The 22,242-nt window shown below is 38.2% G+C and overlaps 2 protein-coding genes across 2 annotated transcripts; one reads left to right on the top strand and one right to left on the bottom strand.

The window, feature by feature from the left end:
• Window positions 1-1,305: 1,305 nt before the first annotated feature.
• Window positions 1,306-7,611, top strand: LOC133998037 (lactoylglutathione lyase-like). The gene is made up of 6 exons (XM_062437775.1): window positions 1,306-1,374; window positions 3,274-3,356; window positions 3,471-3,611; window positions 4,267-4,334; window positions 4,516-4,605; window positions 7,517-7,611. Exons 1-6 carry the CDS (start codon window positions 1,306-1,308, stop codon window positions 7,609-7,611), a joined length of 546 nt encoding a protein of 181 aa, XP_062293759.1.
• Window positions 7,612-13,177: 5,566 nt separating this feature from the next.
• Window positions 13,178-21,907, bottom strand: hey2 (hes-related family bHLH transcription factor with YRPW motif 2). Its single transcript, XM_062437478.1, has 5 exons — window positions 21,822-21,907; window positions 19,164-19,242; window positions 18,966-19,049; window positions 18,653-18,734; window positions 13,178-14,157 (listed from the first exon to the last, which is right to left on the bottom strand). Exons 1-5 carry the CDS (start codon window positions 21,905-21,907, stop codon window positions 13,442-13,444), a joined length of 1,047 nt encoding a protein of 348 aa, XP_062293462.1. The 3' UTR covers window positions 13,178-13,441.
• Between the last annotated feature and the right edge of the window lie 335 nt (window positions 21,908-22,242).

Raw genomic sequence — 22,242 nt, 5'->3', positions numbered from 1 at the left:
CTCTTAAAGCAAATAAAATGTGTTGTCATCAGGATATACCTGCTGTCTGTGTGATATATCTTTTGAACCGGATCCAGGGTGTGTTGTGTTGTGTTATTCAGTTAATGCACTCATCCTCTCCACCCTGAAGCGTCTCTGTTACCTGTCCTGACTTGCAGCTGCAGCTTTTTCCTGCATGCACACACACATACCTTAACGCTACAAATGTTACGTAATTGTAGTGGTGTTTTCTCTCCCTCCAAAGCTGCACAACAACAAACAAACATACAGATTCAATCCCTAAATTAAGTCTTTTAATCATAATTGTACACTTTGAGACTAAAAATGAGTTTTCTTAAATGTTGCCTGCCAGACTTTATTTAACATTTCATTATTTTATCTCACATCAGTTTGTTTGTTCTTTGATATAAATCCACTTTCCTTTCATATTTTCCTGTATTTCTGGCTCCTTTATGCTCTGTGGAGCAGGTAAAATGTGAGTTTGATGCTGGTAGATTGTACAGTGTGGAGGATTCAGTGGAATTGAACTCATCACTTTTATTCATAGTGAATTATTCGCTGCTCAGTTGCATTATTTTGTCAGTGCTGTGGGTGTTGTTGTCAGAGAAGTTGAATTGGCACCTTAAAAGCAGCATCTACCCTAAGTGTCGCCACTCCCTTAAAAGAAACACCTTGTCATGCTGCATTCAGGGTCTGTCAAAAATATCAAGTCAGGAAATTCCTTAATGCTTGAGTTACCATGCTGATTTCATCAGTGGTGGATAAAGCATTTAGAAATGTATCTAAAGTAAAAGTAGCAATACCACAGTGTAGAAATACTCAGTTCTAAGTAAGTTCTGAAAAAGTACATAAGACAGTATTAACATTAGGAATGTTGTGAACCTTTCCTTTAAGAAGCTGGATGTCATTTTTCTCAAAAAATTACTCAAAACGATTAAATGATTATAAAATGTTTTGTTTCTGTTGATTGACTAATTGTTGCAGCTTTAGTACAGATATAAAACAGCTCTCCTCTTGGTTGTGAAAAAATGATCATCTTGATAATCAGCTACCTTTTTAGTTGCTTTTTGAATATCCTTGCACCTTTAATTATAACTCTTCAGCTCTGAATTTATCACTTGAATACACATGGTAAAAAATGGAAGTGTGTTTTGTTGTATTTAGTTAGAAGAAGAAGAAAAAAAATGCTCCTATCTCCTTAAAAGCATTTAGATACAATCTAACAATTTTTCGAGCTGCACCTGAATGCATCACAGCCCAGGACAGGAGTGTTTCATTCAATCTGAACAGTGTGATCTGTGAGCCATGGAGGACGGAGGTCTGTCTGAGGAGGTAGTGTCTGCTGCCTGTAAAGAGGGAGACCCCATCACCAAGGTGACTGTTTCTTTACTGTGTTTACTTTATTTGAATGTATTTATTTTCCTGCTCTGACAGCAGATAGGAACTGTCTGTGTAGTGAGTCTGTAATGCAGTCAGACCTGTTGGCTGGAAGTCGTCTGGCCTCAGAGCTGCAGATGCCTGTAGGCCAGACTGACAGGCTTTGACATTATGAACAAGATGTATGTTGAGCTACAGAAACTCCCATCTGAGGAGATTTTATATTGAAGTATAGTGCAGTGCAGGATTTGTACTGTTACACAGCTGTAAGTTACATTTTTAAAGCTGTTACTGATTCTTAAAGGGACAAACCACATATATTTTCTTCTCTTCTTATCTTGCCATGTAGAAAGTTTTGGTTTCATGTGCCAAGATAGTTTTGTGTGTAGTGCAGACAGCTTAAATGACTTCTGAAAAACCAACCACGTCATAAGAGCTTGTGGGAAGGGGGCTGAATAATGCCAACTCTCTTTCTGCTTTATGTGTGAATCAAAATGTTTCTTGCTTTGTTGTCATATTTGGATGCATTATTCTGGAGAAATTCAACTGGCACTTGAGCACTAAACGTATTTATTATTCTTAATTATCATTTATATTGTCATTATTTGTTGATATCTAATGTTAATGGTGTTAATGGTTTTGAAATGCATCGGGTGCTATGAAGCCTTTATGGTTTTTATTAGAAATCTGTAATTCAAATGAAAGAATCTATGTTTAATGTTTAAAAAGATGCCATTAAACAATAATATTAATTCTGTAATTTTACATTTTAATATGCATTATTGCAAACTTCAATATTAAGAAGAAAGAAGTGAATAATTGCGATAAATCACAGTAAGGTGTGTGATTAATAAGTTGATTTATTAATCGACTGACAGCCCTACAATATAATAAACCATACTGATATAAAAGAAGCCAGTCTGCATAATGAGTACTTTTACTTTTCATATTTTAAAGTACATTCTGCTGCTGATAATACTCCTGTACTTTTACTTAAGTAAAGAATCTGAATACTTCTTTTTAACATTTAAGCAACACCACTATCTTTCACTAACCTGAACCAAAGTGCTCTTGTCACCTAAACTTCAGCACACAGGACTCAGGATGTGAATCTGGATCTCTGTTGTTAGAAGCCTGCATGTTGAATGCATGCATGCTCCTCCCTCTGACTTCAGACACATATATATATATACATGTAGCTTCATTCATTTGGGAAAAAAGGTTACCTGTGCACATAACTGAGGCAGAGGTTACATCTGTCAAAGCAACTGTGAAAACGATTGAATGTAATTTTTAGGAGACCAGCTAGTCTACAGCTAACTGTGTCTGTTGTTGTTTGCTGCTGAGCAGGTAGTGAGAAGTGGAGTTTTTAAAGCTTTTACATCCTAAAATGTAACATAAAACCAAAACTATGAGCTAAAATAGGATAAAAAAGGCTTCTGTGGTAGGGCAATAAATCAATATTATATCGATATCGTGATATTTTAGAGATATCGTCTTCTATTTTGAATATCATAATATCATAATATGGAATACCTGTTGTTTTTGCCTGCTTTTAAAGTCTGCATTACAGTGAAAATGCAAGTTTCTGAGCTTAACAGACTTTTCTATTATCTGCTTTTATCCATTTTACCTACCTTTATATCCACATTAGTGATGATTATTAATCAAAAATCTCCTTGCGTGAAAATTTTGTGAAAGCACCGATAGTCATCCCTACAATGTTGTCAAAATATCAATATATCGAGATATTTGGTCAAAAATATTGTGATATTTGATTCTGCCCTTATTACCCAGTCCTACTCTGTGGTTTCTTTACTATTACTTTGACTCTTCTCAGCTTACATGTTATCATTTGATTCATTGTTTATCTAAAAATGACTTCTGTCTCTGCAGGACTACATGATGCAGCAGACGATGCTGAGGGTCAAAGATCCGGCTCGATCACTGGACTTCTACACACGAGTCCTGGGCCTGACGTGAGTCCTCTCTCTAGATCCTGACCCCCCCCCCCCCTTCTAAATCCAAACTTGAACTCAGCATGGTGGTCATCTTTAACCTATAATCCGCTGGGCTCCTCTGTGGTTTTCCAGGTTGCTCCAGAAAATCGACTTCCCTTCGATGCGTTTCACCCTCTACTTCCTGGGTTACGAGGACAAATCAGAGATCCCGGCTGAAATCAAGGAGAGGACGGCGTGGACCTTCTCTCGTAGAGCCACCTTAGAGCTCACACAGTACGTACATCATACACCCTGAAACACAAGAGCTCCTCCTCAATCAATGTTTTTCATACACTACACTTGCTTGTAGTCTGAGGTTGTTTTTGGCTCCTTAATTCTAGTGAAAGGAACATTTGTCGGCATGTTATATTTTTAGATTAAAGCATCTTTCCAACATCATGTGAACAGTTTGTGTTTGTCCCTCTTTCTGTTTCAACATTATAATATAATATATAACATTATACATGATACAGGTCTTGAAAAGTTTTACAAAGAATTACCCTAAAAAAAAGCTTTAACCCTCCTGTTGTCCTCGAGTCAAGTAAGGAAGGAAGGGAGGAAGAAGGAAGGAAAGGAGGGAGAAAGGAAGGAAGGGAGGGAGGAAGAAGGAAGGGAGGAAGGAAGGATGGAAGGGAGGAAGAAGGAAGGAAATGAGGGAGGAAGGAAGGAAGAAGGAAGGAAAGGAGGGAGGGAGGAAGGGGAAGAAGGAAGGAGGGAAGGATGGAAGAGGGAAGGAAAGGAAGGGGGATGGAGGAAAGACAGAAGGAAGGGAGGAAAGAGAGAAGTAGGGAGGAAGGACAGACGGAAGGAAGGAAGGAAGAGAGGGATCATTGCAGCTCTGTAATGAAACTCACAGTGTTTTAATGAATGTTGTTTCTCTGTCTGTCAGTAACTGGGGTTCAGAGTTGGATGAAACTCTGTCTTATCACAACGGAAACAACGTGCCGCTAGGATTTGGTGAGAAGTTCTTACAAGTTTCACTCACTTATAATTACTTTTATCAGACTGTTTATTAGTGTTAGTGGGTTTTCTTTCTCCTACGACATTCGCCTCCTTTATTAAAACCGCAGATGAGATGACACTCAGTTTATATTCTTTATGTGTGTGTGTGTATGTTTGTTGGGTGTAACACACGCAGGTCACATCGGCATCGCTGTCCCAGACATTGACGCTGCCTGCAAAGTATTTGAGGAGCAAGGAGTGACGTTTGTGAAGAAACCAGACTCAGGTGAGTGTTTGGAAAAGTCATTTATCAAACTTGTAAGAATGTCACTCTTATAGGAAGCAACTTAAAGGAAGAAGCTGCGATTTTCTATATTTTTCTCATTGCCTACAAATCTCATGTTTGGAGCCAAACCAATGATGAACTAATCTACTGACATGTATTGTGTATGTATCCAAAATCTGATATATTTTATTCCTCTGTGCCGTAGACCTCCGTTGTTCTCCAAAAACTATTAAAGACACATCAGTGAGCCACATCGCTGCACTGGGCGACATGATCCTTTACGTATTTTATTGACAGTCATGATCACGCACATTCAACACTGCACAAACCCTTTATGTTTAGTCCAGATAACAACGCAGGGGAGAGTCTGGTATATGAAAAAGGAAATGTTTTACATTCTTTGCAACTGCCCCGAGGGCCCCACAACTCATAGTGCCCCAAAAGTCCCAGATTTACTGTGTGTCTACTGTTTAGAGTACATTACATTGGAAACTTGTTCGAGAGCTCGATATAAACGGGCACAATAACAGCTTTAAAGGAACACTGCGGTTTATTAATATTTTTGTAGCTCTGGTTATGAAAACTTTGTACTCACTCTTTGAACATCTCTTAAAAAACCAGTTTGTTCAGATTATCTAAACCATTTCATTCAAAGGTTGAACTGAAAGTGAGCAAAGATGTTGGTAAAACAATCCTCATTGCAGAGGAAAATTGTATGAAAACAGCTGCATTGAGAACAGAAATAAAGCACCAATTGAAAATGTGCATATAACAGGTGAAATCTCTTCAACACCCTGTTGTCTTTGGTTGATATAAGTTTCAACCAGGAGGTGGCGATCACAGCCAACTGGAGGTCAGAGTAGACAATGACATAAATCTGCTCTCACAGTCACTTTATGCAAACTCAGCAGTGGTGGAAGAAGTATATACATCATTTTCTTAAGTAATAGCGCCAATATAGCAATTTAAAAAATACATTACAAGTAAAAGACCTGCATGAAAAATGATTCTTAAGTAAAAGTAGTGCAGTATTATGAGTGATGTAGTATGCAGTATTACAGTAAAAGTACTGCAGTATTATGAGTGATGTAGTATGCAGTATTACAGTTAAAGTACTGCAGTATTATGAGTGATGTAGTATGCAGTATTACAGTAAAAGTAGTGCAGTATTATGAGTGATGTAGTATGCAGTATTACAGTAAAAGTACTGCAGTATTATAGTGATGTAGTATGCAGTATTACAGTAAAAGTACTGCAGTATTATGAGCGATGCAGTATTACAGTAAAAGTACTGCAGTATTATGAGTGATGTAGTATGCAGTATTACAGTTAAAGTACTGCAGTATTATGAGTGATGTAGTATGCAGTATTACAGTAAAAGTACTGCAGTATTATGAGTGATGTAGTTAAAGTATTACAGTAAAAGTACTGCAGTATTATGAGTGATGTAGTATGCAGTATTACAGTAAAAGTACTGCAGTATTATGAGTGATGTAGTTAAAGTATTACAGTAAAAGTACTGCAGTATTATGAGTGATGTAGTATGCAGTATTACAGTTAAAGTACTGCAGTATTATGAGTGATGTAGTATGCAGTATTACAGTAAAAGTACTGCAGTATTATGAGTGATGTAGTATGCAGTATTACAGTAAAAGTACTGCAGTATTATGAGTGATGTAGTATGCAGTATTACAGTTAAAGTACTGCAGTATTATGAGTGATGTAGTATGCAGTATTACAGTAAAAGTAGTGCAGTATTATGAGTGATGTAGTATGCAGTATTACAGTAAAAGTACTGCAGTATTATAGTGATGTAGTATGCAGTATTACAGTAAAAGTACTGCAGTATTATGAGCGATGCAGTATTACAGTAAAAGTACTGCAGTATTATGAGTGATGTAGTATGCAGTATTACAGTTAAAGTACTGCAGTATTATGAGTGATGTAGTATGCAGTATTACAGTAAAAGTACTGCAGTATTATGAGTGATGTAGTTAAAGTATTACAGTAAAAGTACTGCAGTATTATGAGTGATGTAGTATGCAGTATTACAGTAAAAGTACTGCAGTATTATGAGCGATGCAGTATTACAGTAAAAGTACTGCAGTATTATGAGTGATGTAGTATGCAGTATTACAGTAAAAGTACTGCAGTATTATGAGTGATGTAGTATGCAGTATTACAGTTAAAGTACTGCAGTATTATGAGTGATGTAGTATGCAGTATTACAGTAAAAGTACTGCAGTATTATGAGTGATGTAGTTAAAGTATTACAGTAAAAGTACTGCAGTATTATGAGTGATGTAGTATGCAGTATTACAGTTAAAGTACTGCAGTATTATGAGTGATGTAGTATGCAGTATTACAGTAAAAGTACTGCAGTATTATGAGTGATGTAGTTAAAGTATTACAGTTAAAGTACTGCAGTATTATGAGTGATGTAGTATGCAGTATTACAGTAAAAGTAGTGGTTTGGTCCCTCTGACTGATATATTATTATTATGACATCATTAGATTATTAATAGTGAAGCATCAGTGTTAGAGCAGCATGTTACTGTTGTAGCTGCTGGAGGTGGAGCTAGTTTACACTACTTTATATACAGTTAGCTAGTTTAGTCCAGTGGTTCCCAACCTAGGGGTGGGGCCCCTCCAAAGGGTCAGCAGATAAATGTGAGGGGTGGTGAGATGATTAATGGGAGAGGAAAGAAGAAAAAACAAAGCTCTGATACACAAATCTGTTTTCGGTTTCTTTGATTTTTGGTGAAATATTGGCTCATTTGAACATTTATTGAAATGCAACCATGTGAGAAGTTTAGAGGGGAAATCACTATTGAAGTTAGTTTTTAGAGAGTGGATGTAAATTAATTAAATGTTTATTAAAGTAACAACAACCATGTTTCTCTATTTGCAGGTAAAATGAGGAATCTGGCCTTCATTCAGGATCCTGACGGCTACTGGATTGAGATTTTAAGTCCTAACAACATGGTGTCATTAATGTTGCCTTAGAGCAGAGACACACTGTGAAATAATCTGTACATCATGGTTGGATAACTGCTGAAATTTAGGAGGACTTTTTTCTACATGACAAACTTTTGTTTACCCAAAAAATGTTGTTGTCTTATCATGTTGCTTGACGACTTTTTAAATTACTTTTCTAAAAAAAAAAAAAAAAACTGTTGCTGTGTGTTGCATTGAGAGTCTGTTTGTCTACAGTCTTGAATTATCTTATTAAGTCTGGAGGGGAGTTGTAATATTTTTTGATTTTACACCTTCGATGCTTGGATGCTTTATGAGTTCTGAGCGTCGATCGATCAACCTCGAGATCATGATGAAAATGAGACATTCAGTCATAAAACAAAGTACTGGATGAATTAAAATGAGAAGAAAATGTAGGTTTCATCCTTTGGATAACATGAATATCTTCACAAATATTTAAAAAGAAGAATAAGATAGTATGAAGCATGAAATTGGGACTGATGGTTTCTGTGTGCATTAAAGACTTCGACATAAAGGTTTTAGGGGTCACTTCAGAGGATAAAGGTGATATTAAATTAGATAAAATAACTTAAAGAGAACATGGCATCCACATTTCCACATTTATATCTATATTTATATTTAGGGCTTTATAGAGACGCAAAGGCCATTAGAAAGTATGGATACGGGGACTGATTGATTCACATTATTTACTGTCAATATAAAAAATAAATAATGTATGCACAGCCTCAATCAGGAGGCATCATCATCTTTTATACAGTAGTTTTCAAAACACAATAAAGCCCAATAGCTTATTTCCATTGTGGTCCTTTTGAAACGATATTTTCCAAAATTGGGCATCCACACCCACTCTATCACCACCATCACCCCCCTTTAGGTCTAATACCACTAATACTTTAATACCAGTCTAACAATCACTTCTAAATCCAGTGTTATAGACTCATGCAGGCCCACACATATACTCAATATGAGTCAAATCAGTCCTCTTATTATCTTAAAACAAAGCAAGAAGAGAAAAAAACGCCCTTCAATAATGTAAAAATCAAACATCGGTTGAAGAAATGACTGTAAAGGCTTTAAATTATAAGATCAAATCATGAGTGAGTAAATAAATGTACTCGTCATCGATCAATTGGAGTCCAGTCTTTGGACCAGTTTTCTCTCAATGGGAAAAAAAAGAACATATAACTATATTCTGAAGGGTTTTTCCATTTCCAGTAGCAATGCTGGTTGTTCAAGGCTCCTTTTGTGCTCTGGAAAACTTGTCTGCACATTTTGCGCCACTTTATCTCCGACACTTTTATGTCTTTCTTAGAATTAAGACCGCTCTGTGACTTGTGTTCCAGCTCGCTGTTACTGTAGGTCAGCCAGTCTGGCCCTGATCATTTGGCAAATGCCTCACTGTCTGAGTCTTTTACGCCCATTATAGTCTCAGCGAGGGCGACTCTCTTTCCCAAGCATATCTGGGGGATGATTTCCTCCCTGTCAGCATCCCTCATGTTTTCTGGCTGTAGTCCAGGGTCATTAGATAGGCCTGCTTGTTTATTTTCTTCTTGTGTTGCCTCATCTTGCTCATCTATCTCTGAGTCTGGAGGAGTGGACCTGCTCTGCGTGGGGAAACTCGTCTCTTGCTCCATTTCTGATAAAGGATGATATCATAGGAACAGTCTGATTATTTTATTGCTGACTTTACAAATTCACTTTTTTACAAGTTTAAGCATTAGTAATACTAGAAATTTGCAATGTAGTAGCCTTATCTAGCTTGGTGAATGTGCTAATCTTACTTAAAGTTGTATTTGCTACTCAGCCTGACTCCTCACCTGTGCTGCGTTCAGGTTCACCTGTCACACCTGGTGCCTCCCTGCTCCTTTCATTTTCTTCTCCTCTCTGTACTCTGGATTTTCTTTTATGAGCCCCTGATTCTTAGTGAGGCATTTTGACAAAATTAGTAAAACTGCAGTTCTCTTTACATTAGCGGCACACGTCTGTATGGTCAAATGTTTCAATCACATCATTTTCACAAGGATAGCAGGAGGTAGGGTATCAGATGACAAGTTAAAATGTGTTTTAAAGATAGCAATACATTTATTTATCATCCATCCATCCATCCATTTTCCAAACCGCTTATCTTACGTAGGGTTGCAAGGGGGCTGGAGCCAATCCCACTCTGGAAAAGTGCTCACATATAGTAGGCAAACAACCATTAACACTCACATTCACACCTACGGGTAATTTAGAGTCTCCAATTAACCTAAACTGCATGTTTTTGGTCTGTGGGAGGAAGCCGGAGTACACAGGGAGAACCCACTCAGGTACGAGGAGAACATGCAAACTCCACACAATTACATATTTTTAATTGTGATAAAAGACAGTAATGAATTTGATGTACTTGATCCCATTTAAGTGTCAACGATAGACATTTGTATGGCTCCCCTTCGGACTGGGCCGAGGGTCATCTGTACCCTTGGAACCCACCTCTGCTGGACCACCATGGGATCTTGTTTGGGGAATAATACATAAGGTAGGAGCGTCCTAGTAGCCTACTGGTTACAGCGCATGTTACATACCCACAACGTCATTGGTTCAAGTCTGGCAATGGACCTTTGTTGCATGTGATACCCTTTTTTCTTGTCAGCCTCTCTGCCACCAAATGTCCAATAACAGCAAAAAAAAAAACAAATAAACAAGAACGTATAGGGTACTCAATGATAAATAATTCATGATCCTGTTTGAATTGTGCTATGAATTACACATACATAATTACACGTCAATTTAAAAGATTATTTTACGAGTCAAGAAATTCACAGTTTATCATAAAACTGTTAAAGTATAACCCTGTGAAAATACGTAATTAGGAAGACTAAACACCAAAAGTTGCGTAAGAAATGTAACTTTTCCTCTCCAACTATAGTTTGAGCCTGATGCCTGTATGTTTCACTTTTTCCTTCGTTCTAAAGGAATAAGGGGAAATGTGCTAAGTTGACGGCCATGCTGGTTATATTGACATATGTTGTGTGAGACAAAATATACAGCGGTTTCATACAAAACTAAATGTTACTTTAAATGGTGCTTGACTTTTTTTACACTTCATTTTTTAAAGCAGGGAACTTTGTCTGGCGATAGAAACTGACAAACATGATATGGCACAATTCACTTAAATTGAATACCGTACATTTTCTGAAATAAGTTCCCATGAGGGACAAGCGAGAGCGGAGGGATTTCATCTCTCTTTGCAACATCAGCTCATTTAGAAGGTCGAAAAAAACGTTGGAAATTAAGCAATCAGAGCAGGTTGAAGCCCAGAGAGCATTTTCTACATACACTCACCTCAAGTTTGGATCTTTGACCATGTTTAACATCTGACAGAAACCCACAAGAAGCATGATATGTCCCCTTTAAATTATACAAATGTATCTTGCAAATGACTAAATTAGTGCTTATTATCAGTACAGCAAATGAGGCTCTATATTGTTTGGCGGATGAACACAGAAACTCTCCTGAATTATTTAACACTTGGCATTTAAACAGAAGCTCACATAGTTGTGGTTCCTTTAGTGTCTCCTCACACATTTTCTATCAGCTCTGCTTTCTCTTTCTCTTTCTCTCTCTCTCTGTATGTAAAGTGCTGACCGGCTCATGTCACCTAATTTACCGCTGGTCACTTCAAAGCGACGTCCCGGCGTGAGAACCGTGTCGGCTGACCGGGGCGGATTTACGGCCTGCGGAGCTGTTCCCAGGCCTGTCAGCCTTTAATCCTCCATTCAGCTGGAAATGACGCCGTTTTCTTCTCTGGGAGGATTTAACGGGTCCAACAGTGATTTCAGCGTGTAAATCAACTGCAAGATGAAGGCAAAGAGCAAGAAGGAGTGGATTATCGTGTGTGTGTGTGTGTGTGTGTGTGTGTGTTTGTGTGTGTGAAGTTTAAATCTGTAAGACCTTTCCGACTTACGATTGTCGTTTGGTCACTCATAGATTCCTTAGGTTGAAGGAATTAGAGTTAAAAAAAGTTTTCCAGGTTTTCTTCTGTTTATTGAATCTTATTAATCATTTCCATCACATCACTTGTTTATGTTTCATCTTTTTATTGTTTATATTTCACGTGTTTGTGCTTATATGTATTTATTTTCTATTGTATTGTGTTTTTATTGTGCATGTTTCATGTTGACCGGGATCATCTGACACGATTGAAAGCTTTAGAAGAGCTACTTAAAGCGATGGTTTGGCGTAATTTCGACCTAGCGTCATATGCACCATGAGGTCTATCTAATCACCGCCTCAGCCCTTTTTTTTCATTTGGTCGCAAAATAGAGGAGTTAGAGCCATCAGCCGAATGGCTTAGTACAGGCGCTGATGGAACCAACAGTGTATCTCATAAATTACTCCACTAATAATGCCTGGATTGTTATCAAACTTCTACAGTAGTACAAATAGGGTCTTTACTCATAAATCGATGCATTGGAAAGTGTGTAAGTACCCCAGGAGTTTATTAAAATAAACACTTACCTGATGGCTTTTACTCTGCTGCTACTGCTAAAGGTGTAAACATTTCGGTATTTCAGTGGTCGCGCGAGATTTCAACGATGTTTACTACTGTAGAAGTTTGATAACAATCCAGGCATTATTAGTGGGGTAATTTACGAGATACACTGTTGGTTCCATTAGCGCCTGTACTAAGCCATTCGGCTGATGGCTCTAACTCCACTATTTTGCGACCAAATGAAAAAAAAGGGCTGAGGCGGTGATTAGATAGACCTCATGGTGCATATGACGTTAGGTCAAAATTATGCCGAACCATCGCTTTAACTGACCTTGTGTTGAGATTAAAGCATATGTCCCAGCTTGCTCAGCAGCACTGATGTTAAACATGGCCAAAAGTTCCAAAACTGGAGATAAATGTATGTAAAAATGCTTCCTACGAGTCAAAAGTCAGAGCTTCAACCTGCTCTGAAAGTTTCGTTTTCAATGTTTTTTTCTAATTTGTAGACGAGATGATGTCAGCTAATACTAGCTTTGCAAACCCTGTTGGTCATGTGACAGTTACCTTACTGGTCATAGTGGTCAGTCCTCCTGAAATGAACATAGTTTCTTTAAAAAAAAAAAAAAAACATTAACATGCTCAGAGCAAGCAGCAGCAGCAGTGTTGTTACTTCGTCTTTATTTGTAAAAAGGCACAAGAAGAATCACAGATTTTTGGCGGTGAATTCAGTGACAGTTTACATGTAGACCACTGACAGATAATGGAAGAAAAAAAGGGTGAAAAAGGATTTAATATGATCTAATATTTTTGAGTTTCAGTGTGTAAGTTACTGAAGTACAACATCACAATCACATTAAGTTATATTCATCCCAGTTCGCATCAGTCTTGAGTCTTTTTTGGCTTTGTGTGCAGTGATGAAGTTAGGAAACGACTGTATCCTCAGTTAGCAGATTCTCTGGAAAGTATGACAACAAACATCTGTTTTTGTTAGTTGTGTTAAAGCATCAGTGGATTGATTATCTCAGAGGCAGAGTGATTTTCACTTTCGTCCAAGCGGTGTAAATCTCATATGGGAACAAAACCTCAGCTGAAACTGGTAGAACATGTTAAAGCAGTTTGGTAAATCTGAATTGGAAAAGCAAAGACAACAAATTAAACCATACATTTCTCTTTTCAGTCACTTTGTAAAATCAGCAGGTGGAAAACAGACAAAAAACATCTCAAAGTTTAACAAGTTAATAGAAGTAGTTGCTTGCGTCAAGTGTTGGGAAAACTTGGTTTGTAAGTAACTTGTTTCTCTGGTGATAAAAGTGTTCTTCAGGTTGTTAAATGGTTAGTCAGCAGCCGAAACAGCTGGTAAAACAGTCAGAAAGCTCCGACCTCCATTCCCCACGGTCTGTAGGGTTTACTGCTGCTGCTGTGAGGAGTCTGGGAGGAGGAGGAGGAGGAGGAGGAGGAAGAGGAGGAGATGGGAGAACTGGCAGTGGCGGTGGAGGTGAAAGAGGATGGAGGGAGGATGGGGAAACCTCCGTGCAGGGCGATGGGAAATGACGCTGAGAGGGAGAGGAGGGAGGCGGAGAGAGGAGTGGGGGTGCAGGGCAGCACGAGAGACGAGGAAGAGGAGGAGGAGGGAGAAGAGGAGGAGGTGGAGTCTGAGCGGGAGGAAAAGGAGGAGGCCAGCCTCTGGGTCACTCCACCTCCAGCATCTGGAGAAACAGAAAGCCCGCTCAGTCCGTACGGCCCCGCGGCGGCCGGTAGAGGCCGAAACGCTGCCGCCGTGGCAACCGCAGCGGCCGCAGCTGCCCAGTGGTGGGGGTGGAAGGGGTGGGGCAAAGAGTGATGCTGCTGCTGGTGGTGGTGGTGGTGAGGGTGGGGGTGATGAGGTGAATAGGAAGCCACGGTGAAGGTGGCGGCGTCGCGTTGCGAAGCGCAGGAGGTGAGGTGGGAGAGGAGGCGGGAGCGCAGCGGGTCGTTGGAGTCCAGGCCCTCCATGGAGCTCAGGTAGCGGGAAACCTCCGTCACACACTCCCGGAAACCCAGAGACAGGAAGTCCAGGGCCAGAGCTTGGGCGTCAAAATAACCTGCTGACACACAGAGACACACAAAGATGTCAGAATTGTACTTTTGTTGCATAGTCGACCCCTTTCTCTCTCCATGTTTCTGTACTCCAGCGGCTTGCAAAGACAAAACTAAGTCAACTAAATTCCCTCAAAACTCCCCAACTACTGTCAACCCCAAAGGTCAATTTCATTTTAGTTTTTTGTCCGTATGTCCAAAGGATAGATAAGAGTGTCAGTGCCTGGAATATAAGATTATGAGCTTTAGTCATAAAATATATTGATAGTGAAACATGAAAAAAAAGTCCCCATTAAAGTCCCCATTAGCTAATTTGCCATTAAAAGTATGTCAAATCAGCTATTAGCAGCTCCTGTTTGCAGTGAAGCAGGGATGTACATCAAATGATCACTAAACTACTTTGATAATGAAGAAAACTTAAAAACCTGATGATTCTCAGGCAAGTTTTGGGGACTGTGCATGATTCTTTTTTTTCCAGATTTAAGGATGTTAATTCGCATTGCTATCAGAGATTAATGTATCCTCGTATCCATTTATTTGTTTTCAGATTTGGAGTATGAGTATCAACTCTTTAGTTCAGCTCGCAGTTTGAAATGCTCCCAAAAATATACAGTTATAAACACAAAATCCCCATTCACCAGGTTTTTGTATATTTCATGTTTTCTCATTTAAAGTAGGACCAATTGATGTTTGGCCTCTTGGGGGCAGCAGACTCAGCTGTGAACATAACACTGACACATCATCAGCTTATAAGTTAATATGTTGAACTTGTTAGCAAACATCTTTACAGAACAACATTATTATTCATTTGGAGTCGTGTTTCTGCCCACCTGCTGAATGTAAGCCTACTATTCACTCTCTTTTAGCTCTGTTTTTGCTCTCTATCAGCTCCTGAGGGAAATATTTGGCTCTTTAGCTGCTAAATGCTCCACTATGTTCACCAGCTAACTGTATTTTTCTTTTTGGTGCTGAGCAGATTCAAGAGATTTTAATGAAATGTGAAACATTTTTTATCAAACTCCCAGGCAGTCTGCAATACAAACACGAGAAATTATAAAGCTAACCTAATATTTACATAATCTATACCCATATCTGTGAATCGAAAAGCCAACAACAAACAAAATGGCTTTAAAGTAAATAGTAGATAAACTGAAAACATTGTTTAAAGAGCCGTTGTGCTGAATATAAGAACAAATATAGAGTTACTGATAAGAGCAAAATTATAGAGGAGTAAATAGCAGTCATAAATACCAGTGCAGATAAGGTGGCAGCAGTGTTTAAATGGCAGTGTAGTGCTAAAATATACATGTGTATATCACAGCGGGTGGTTTGTGTGACACATATGAGATACAGGTGAATGTCCTTCAAGAGCTTATTGTTCATTGTTCATAGCCTGTGGGAAGAAACTCCACCACAGACTCTCAGTGTGTGTGAAACAGTCTATTACTATCTTCCTGGCTCTGCCGAGTAAGTTTAGAGCTTCTCCTCCTTAAAACAGCTGCCTCATGTGACCGAATATAAAGCTATGAGAGCACTGAGAGTGAACCAAAATAGTAAAGATGAGAAAAAAAATGAGCTTAAACTTGCTATAAAGCTCCGTAAAGTCGAGGAAAAGCTGCAGCGTCACTTTAGCTTCACCAAACAACTCATAACACATTACACACTGACAGCTCATACTGTGTAATTATTATCAAAAACATTGAATATAATCACTTTAAAGTTGCTTTAATCTTGTCATAATGGATTAATCTTCCGTCACACAGTTACCACCAACAGCTTTGTGACCCTGACAAGATTTTTTTTGCCCAGCTGACTGGATGTTTGTTCTGTCTGTGCTCTGTACACGCTGCTGCATGGTAAACCCAAACAAACACTGCAGAGAGACGGCATGTGAACGCAGCCAAAACTCCCTCACACCTCCTCCCACCACCATCTCTCCCCTCAGGCTTTACCAAAGCAAACAGCGCGGCTCAGGGTCAAGTGGTGCTTTCATCCCTGCAGCGTTTTCCCATGGACCCGCCACCTCCCACTGTCACACACACACACACACACACACACACACACACACACACACACACACACACACACACACACACACACACACACACACACACACACACACACACACACACACACACACACACACACACACACATTGCTTTAAAAAGTGTTACACTGACACTGACAGACCTCAAAGAAGCAGCGCTGACAGATACTGACTGATGCGTCACCTCATGTCTTCTGTTGGAGGGTGAACACAATGTAAAGGGGTCAATGATGTCCACGTGGTTTAGTCAGACTTAAAGGGGTTAAAATTTGAAAATAAATGTATGAATAACTGGCACACATCCTTTTTTCGTGGACCCAACATACAATTTCTGCTTTTAATCCATTTTGAGAGAATATATTAGAGGATTATGGTAAAAATGTCTAAGTGGTGTAACCAACAAAATATACAGGATGTACATTTTCACAAACCTGATGCTGCTTTAAAGACTATGCTCATCTTGCCAACCCTTATTTGTCACTGACCCCCACACCGACACTGACAAACCAAACGGACCTCAAAGAAGCAGCTCTGACAAAGACTGACTGATGCATCGCTTCATGTCTTCTGTTGGAAGGTGAACACATCGTAAAGACAACTGACCAACGACACGCAAGCTCTGAGAGGAATCACGTAATCTGTTTTAGCAAAGAAAATTTGAGAGAGACAAACATGTTCATCATAAAAGAGTTTATCTGATGAAAAATAAAGCTTTGCGTTGGCATTGTCAGCTTGTGGTGGAAGAAGGAATGAAAACAATGGAGGCAACAAATGAGAAATGAACCACACAAAATGGGTCAAATGGGTTCAAATCACAAATATTATTGCTGAAAAGCCAATCAGAAAGATTTCCCTCAGCAGCGCCTCAAACCTCAATCCAACATGCTGAATCAGCTGAATCACCACTGATAAGCTCTCTTTTAAACTGTGCAGACACTGTGCCTTTGTATTTATCTTTTACACTATGTTTTATACTTTAATACTTAATACTCACACAGTAAAAGCATGAAACCACAGGCCTGTTTTTCCAGCGTCAATTCCAATAAAATGTAATCGAACAAGACGGCCGTGTCCTCATCAATGTCAACAAGAAGACAGAAAGTCAGTGTTAGCTTGTGCAATTCTACTATGAAGAAATGTAGGAATGAAAAACAGAATAATCTGGAGCCACAGGCGGCTGGAAGATGCAACAATCTGATGTCAAATTCAGTTTTCTGTCAGATGACGGTTTAACCACAACCTTTCAAAATATGCTGCAGTCACATTCAAACAGACTCACTGTAATTTATAACAGCAGCCATGTTGGAAACCTGATCTCTGATAGTTTGACAGTCAGATGGTTGATTGATGAGTTAATCAGACGTTGTGACCTCAAACTGAAAGTCAGACAACAACTCTTTTGGCACATATTCAGCCCAAGTCTAAATTTAGTCAGGGGAAAACAAATCAGGGTTAAAATCAGACTTGATCTGTACACAGTGTGTCCGGCTTTAGACAAACAGCAAGAAGGACGTTCTGCTAAACGCTGCCCGATAGTCGACTGTCAGCTCAGAACTCTAAAAAAGGATAAACGTGAAAACGACACAAATACATAAAACTTTGGATTTGCATCAATATAAAATCATCTTTTCAACTCTAGATAGTGTATTAACAGTCAATAGATGGTTTATAACACACTATTATGTAGTTATAAGCAGATATCAGGACATTTTAAGTGTTTAATAATGTACAGCAATTCTCAGCAAGTCTCCTATAAAGATATTTTTTATATTATTTCAACTGTGTTTCACTATTTTGTCATTCATCCATTTATAAGATTGGTAAGATAAGATAAGTGACTATCACTTTATTGATTATCTTATCTTATCTTATCTTATTTATCTTATAAATGGATGAATTTAAGGCCTTATTTATACAGCAGCAGATACTTCTGGGAGTTTTAATTGTTGACTAAAACATTAATAAACACTCATATCTGCTTACAACTGCACTTTATTAATAGTTTGTATAAAGCTTATGAATGTTATATAGGAGGACTTTAAGTAAAAGTTTGTTACCAACACTTTTTTCAGTGTTCTCAGTAGAGCAGCAACATGAACACATCTACATTATTCTTCTTCTGCCTTTTTTCAGCCTATAAAACAACTAGTTTTGGATCACAGCTGTCAGCCATGGGAGTCTCTGCTAGTTAAACCTTTGTGTTTTCACCATTTTGATTCTGTTTCAACAAAAAACAAATTAACAACTTAGTTCTCATCCAGTGTTTTTTGTCAAGTGAGAGCTTCAGCTAAACCTTTCAGAGCCACAACTGAGCAAGACTCCTGACAAACTAATAACACATAGACAAGAGGAAAACTGGACATACTAAGCATACGAGAGGATAAAACCTGTAAAGTATTTAAGAATACAAAATAATAGTTGTTTTCAGGCAGCAGCAGTTATGTCGTGGTTACCTTTCCCTCCGGTGGCCTGCAGCATCTTCAGATGGTCCACAGTCATCTGGAGAATCTCTGCTTTCTCCAGTTTAGCTGAACCCTGATAAAAAACAGAGAAAAAGTTAGAGAAGGATGCATCTAATAAATAATAATCAATTAACACAGCTCTTAATTGCCTCAAACGCATTGTGTGACGCAGATTTTGATAAAGATTTTATTAGAGCCATTGCACAGTGTGACATGAAATAAACTCACATGACAGTCCGAAGACGCCTTTAAACAAAACTATTTTTACTGTTTCTGCATCAGGATTAATGTTATAGAAACAAACCTGCTTCTCAAACGCTGTGGGGACGAGCCTCCGTAACTCCAGCAGACTGTTGTTGATTCTGTCTCTGCGTCTCTTCTCGATTATCTGAAAAAAATAGACCATAAAAACATCAATCTACCTCTGTAATAACTCCTGAGCTAAATCCAATACTCCAACTGATGACTGAAAATACTTTATTAGCAGAAATCATAACTTTACCCCTCTGCGTTTTTTCCTCGCCATGACTTGAGTGGTTGTTGTCGGTGATCCACATCTGATAAAAGATGCCTTCATGTACCTGTGAGACAGAATAAAAATGAACTTAAAGCATTTCAACTGCAACAAAACCTGAAACTAAACATTGAATATCTGAATTATAGCTGCATGGCATTTATCTGCTATCTATTTTTACTTTTGCAATGATTAAAAACTGCACACGTCTCTTCTTCTCTGATGAATTTGGGAGAAAAAATGATGCATTTCAACATAAAAAAGTAGAAAACACAAACAAACAAACAAACAAACAAACAAACAAATAATAAATCAACATAGTTTCAATGTACTTTTTATCCTTCATATCTCTACTACAGTCTGTGCACCTGCATCTCTTGTCCTGCATCTCTTGTCCAAAGGCATTATGGGAAATGTAGTCAATGGTAATAACTAAAGTCGAAGCAAAGAAGAAGGGTTGAAGCCCAAAATGACATTAAGATAACATAATATATTCCTCTATTAGTCCCACAATGGGAACATTTACATTAAACCTCTTAACAAAATAACTTGAATATCAAACCAACTTTAAATCACAAGTCGATGATATCTTGGATTTTACCTTTAGATATAAAAAGCATCAAAGCTGTAAATGTCTTGTTTAACTTGCCATGATGTGTCCATGTGTACATTATTGGTGATATGTTTTAGCTTTGCTTCTATTCAGCTTCAGCAGTCTGAGTTAGCCACACATTTACAGTCTCTTTAACATCAAATTCCCTCTTTGTGTTCCCCTGTTGAGCTGTGGTGGAAGTATAGTAACAAAACGAGGAACTTTGGCACTAAAAAGACTTGATTTGATTCATTTGGACGGCTGAAGCTTCATATTAGCTTCAGATAAACTTTTAAATACATTTTCACACAGGAGGATGACTGTGGATTTTGTCCTCCATCACTTACATTGTAAGTGCATTATGAAAGGATGTTCTAATGGTCAGTATGAAAAGGAGGAATGATTACAGCAAGAAAAACAAGTTTCAATGTTCATTTGTGCTCCTGATTGTTATTTTAAAGGACCAGTATGTGAGATTTAGTGGCATCTAGCAGTGAAGTTGCAGATTGCTACCAACTGAATGCACCTCATTCTCTGCTGCTGTAGGAAAGCCTACAATGGCCGTGACACTCTCACACTCTTGAAGGGCCCCCCCCCCCTCAGAGCCAGTCTTTAGTTTGTCTGTTCTGAGTTACTGTAGAAACATGGCGGTGCAATATGGGAGCCTCCATGGAAGAGGACAAGCTCCCTCTGTAGATATAAAGGGCTCATTTTAAGGTTTTATTCTTATTTTCAGGTCATTATACACTAATGAAAACACACTTATCAACATTATATTCCTTTTCTGCCAAGTCTGTTCTGCTTGATGCCACTAAACTCTACACACTGCACCTTTAAGACAGACTAGAGAGATTATGAACTTTCTTTTAAATTAGACAAACTCCGGTATCTGTCAACAAAATATAGCTGCCCTTTCTCAATAGGTTCAAAACCCAATCCACGCCAATGTTAAAACCATTTATTACTATCTATGTGGTCCATCACAGTGTTGTATTTTTGATTTCTCTCTAACTTCCCTCTGATCGACTAATTCATTATTTCTATTGATTTTTCTTTAATTTAACCACCAGACCTGTATTTGGACATTTGTTTTATGATGTCTTGAGCACCAGGTGGGTGGAGTTAACCAGGTGGCCAGGAGGATGTAGTCTGTTTCATTTGACTTTCTGACATTTTCTTGCTCTTCCCTGAACTTTCTGTCACCTGTAAAACACTTAACGTATAAACAAGGTGCCTGAAGTATAATGGCTAATTCTAGCTCTTGATTTACGAAAGACAGCACATTGTTGGGCTGAAGACTTTACTGTGTTTACAGATATTGAGTCTGAGTGATTGATTGATTGACAGAAACATAATCGGCTGCTATTTTGGTAACTCATTAGTCATAAAAGTAATTTTTCAAATACAAATTCTACCCAATCTCCAAGTCCAGCTTCTTAATTGTGAGAACTTGCTGCTTTTTCTCTGTCTTATGTGATAATAAACTGAATGTCTTTTGATGATTTAGGCTGTTTTTGGACAATGAAGAGAGACTGTGACATGCATTTTCCTATTTTTTTCTAACATTTAAATGACAAAAAGATACAATAATAATCCTAAAATTAACCTATATTGAAAATAACCTTCAGTTGTAGTCCTAACTGAGTTATAATCCTTTATCTGAACTAAATCTCCATTTAAATGTGGATAGCTCTTTGAATAATAGATTTAGTCCTGGCTTTATGAAATCACACAGCATCATACTGCACAACAATGAACCAATATAATGTCACTTTTTAAAGGAAAGTGGGTAACTTTTAAGTCTTTATATATGACAAAATGAAACCTTCTTTACAGCTGGATCTTTTAACATGTTTGTATATGAAAGAAATTACTTCACATGTGAATATTATGACATGATATCAGACTTTTTAATGCACAATTTCCTCTTCTTTAACATTTTATCAAACAGCATTTAACTTTGAATGATTAAAGTTAGATTTAATCATTAGAGAATTAAGTTATTAGCTAGAAATATAAAATATGTAAATAGCAAATTTCCCCTCCAAACTCACCCTGGATAAATGTTCTCGCTGCCCACATCTATGGTTTCCTCCACATCACTCTCCGCCGAGCTGCTGTCCTCACACGGCCGCTTCATGGTGCATGGACGGCGGGGAGGAGGTGGAAGTCTCTCCGCGGGGAGGAGACGTGGAGGTGTGGAGGTTTATTCAAAGATTACTATAAAGGAGCTTCTGCAAAGTCTCACACTTTTCGATCCCTGTGATGTACAGCAGTCATAAAACACTAATAATACTGATATTATCACTGAGTATTGAGCACCACAGGTCCACTATAAGCCACGACGGAGATATTTTAAGAACGTATATATTAAGGCGCTATAAACCTCCTCCTGTAGTTTTAAATGAATAATATAGGAATGTATTAAGCTTTTTTTTACAGGTTGTTAAAGCCTCTTTATTCCAGGAGATGATG

The sequence above is a fragment of the Scomber scombrus genome, chromosome 17 (genome assembly GCF_963691925.1).
Source record: "Scomber scombrus chromosome 17, fScoSco1.1, whole genome shotgun sequence".
Classification (NCBI taxonomy): Eukaryota; Metazoa; Chordata; class Actinopteri; order Scombriformes; family Scombridae; genus Scomber; species Scomber scombrus.
Note: the sequence above shows the minus strand (reverse complement) of the source record. Positions and strands in the feature narration are given on the sequence as shown.

Bases quoted from the DNA above. Each gene is read 5' to 3' on its own strand.
- LOC133998037 (XM_062437775.1), top strand. From the start codon at position 1,306: ATGGAGGACGGAGGTCTGTCTGAGGAGGTAGTGTCTGCTGCCTGTAAA. The intron at 4,335-4,515 runs GTGAGAAGTTCT...TAACACACGCAG, and splicing joins CAACGTGCCGCTAGGATTTG to GTCACATCGGCATCGCTGTC. The intron at 4,606-7,516 runs GTGAGTGTTTGG...CTCTATTTGCAG, and splicing joins TGTGAAGAAACCAGACTCAG to GTAAAATGAGGAATCTGGCC.
- hey2 (XM_062437478.1), bottom strand. From the start codon at position 21,907: ATGAAGCGGCCGTGTGAGGACAGCAGCTCGGCGGAGAGTGATGTGGAG. The intron at 18,735-18,965 runs GTTTGTTTCTAT...GTTTTTTATCAG, and splicing joins CCACAGCGTTTGAGAAGCAG to GGTTCAGCTAAACTGGAGAA. The intron at 14,158-18,652 runs GTAACCACGACA...GTGTGTCAGCAG, and splicing joins GCAGGCCACCGGAGGGAAAG to GTTATTTTGACGCCCAAGCT.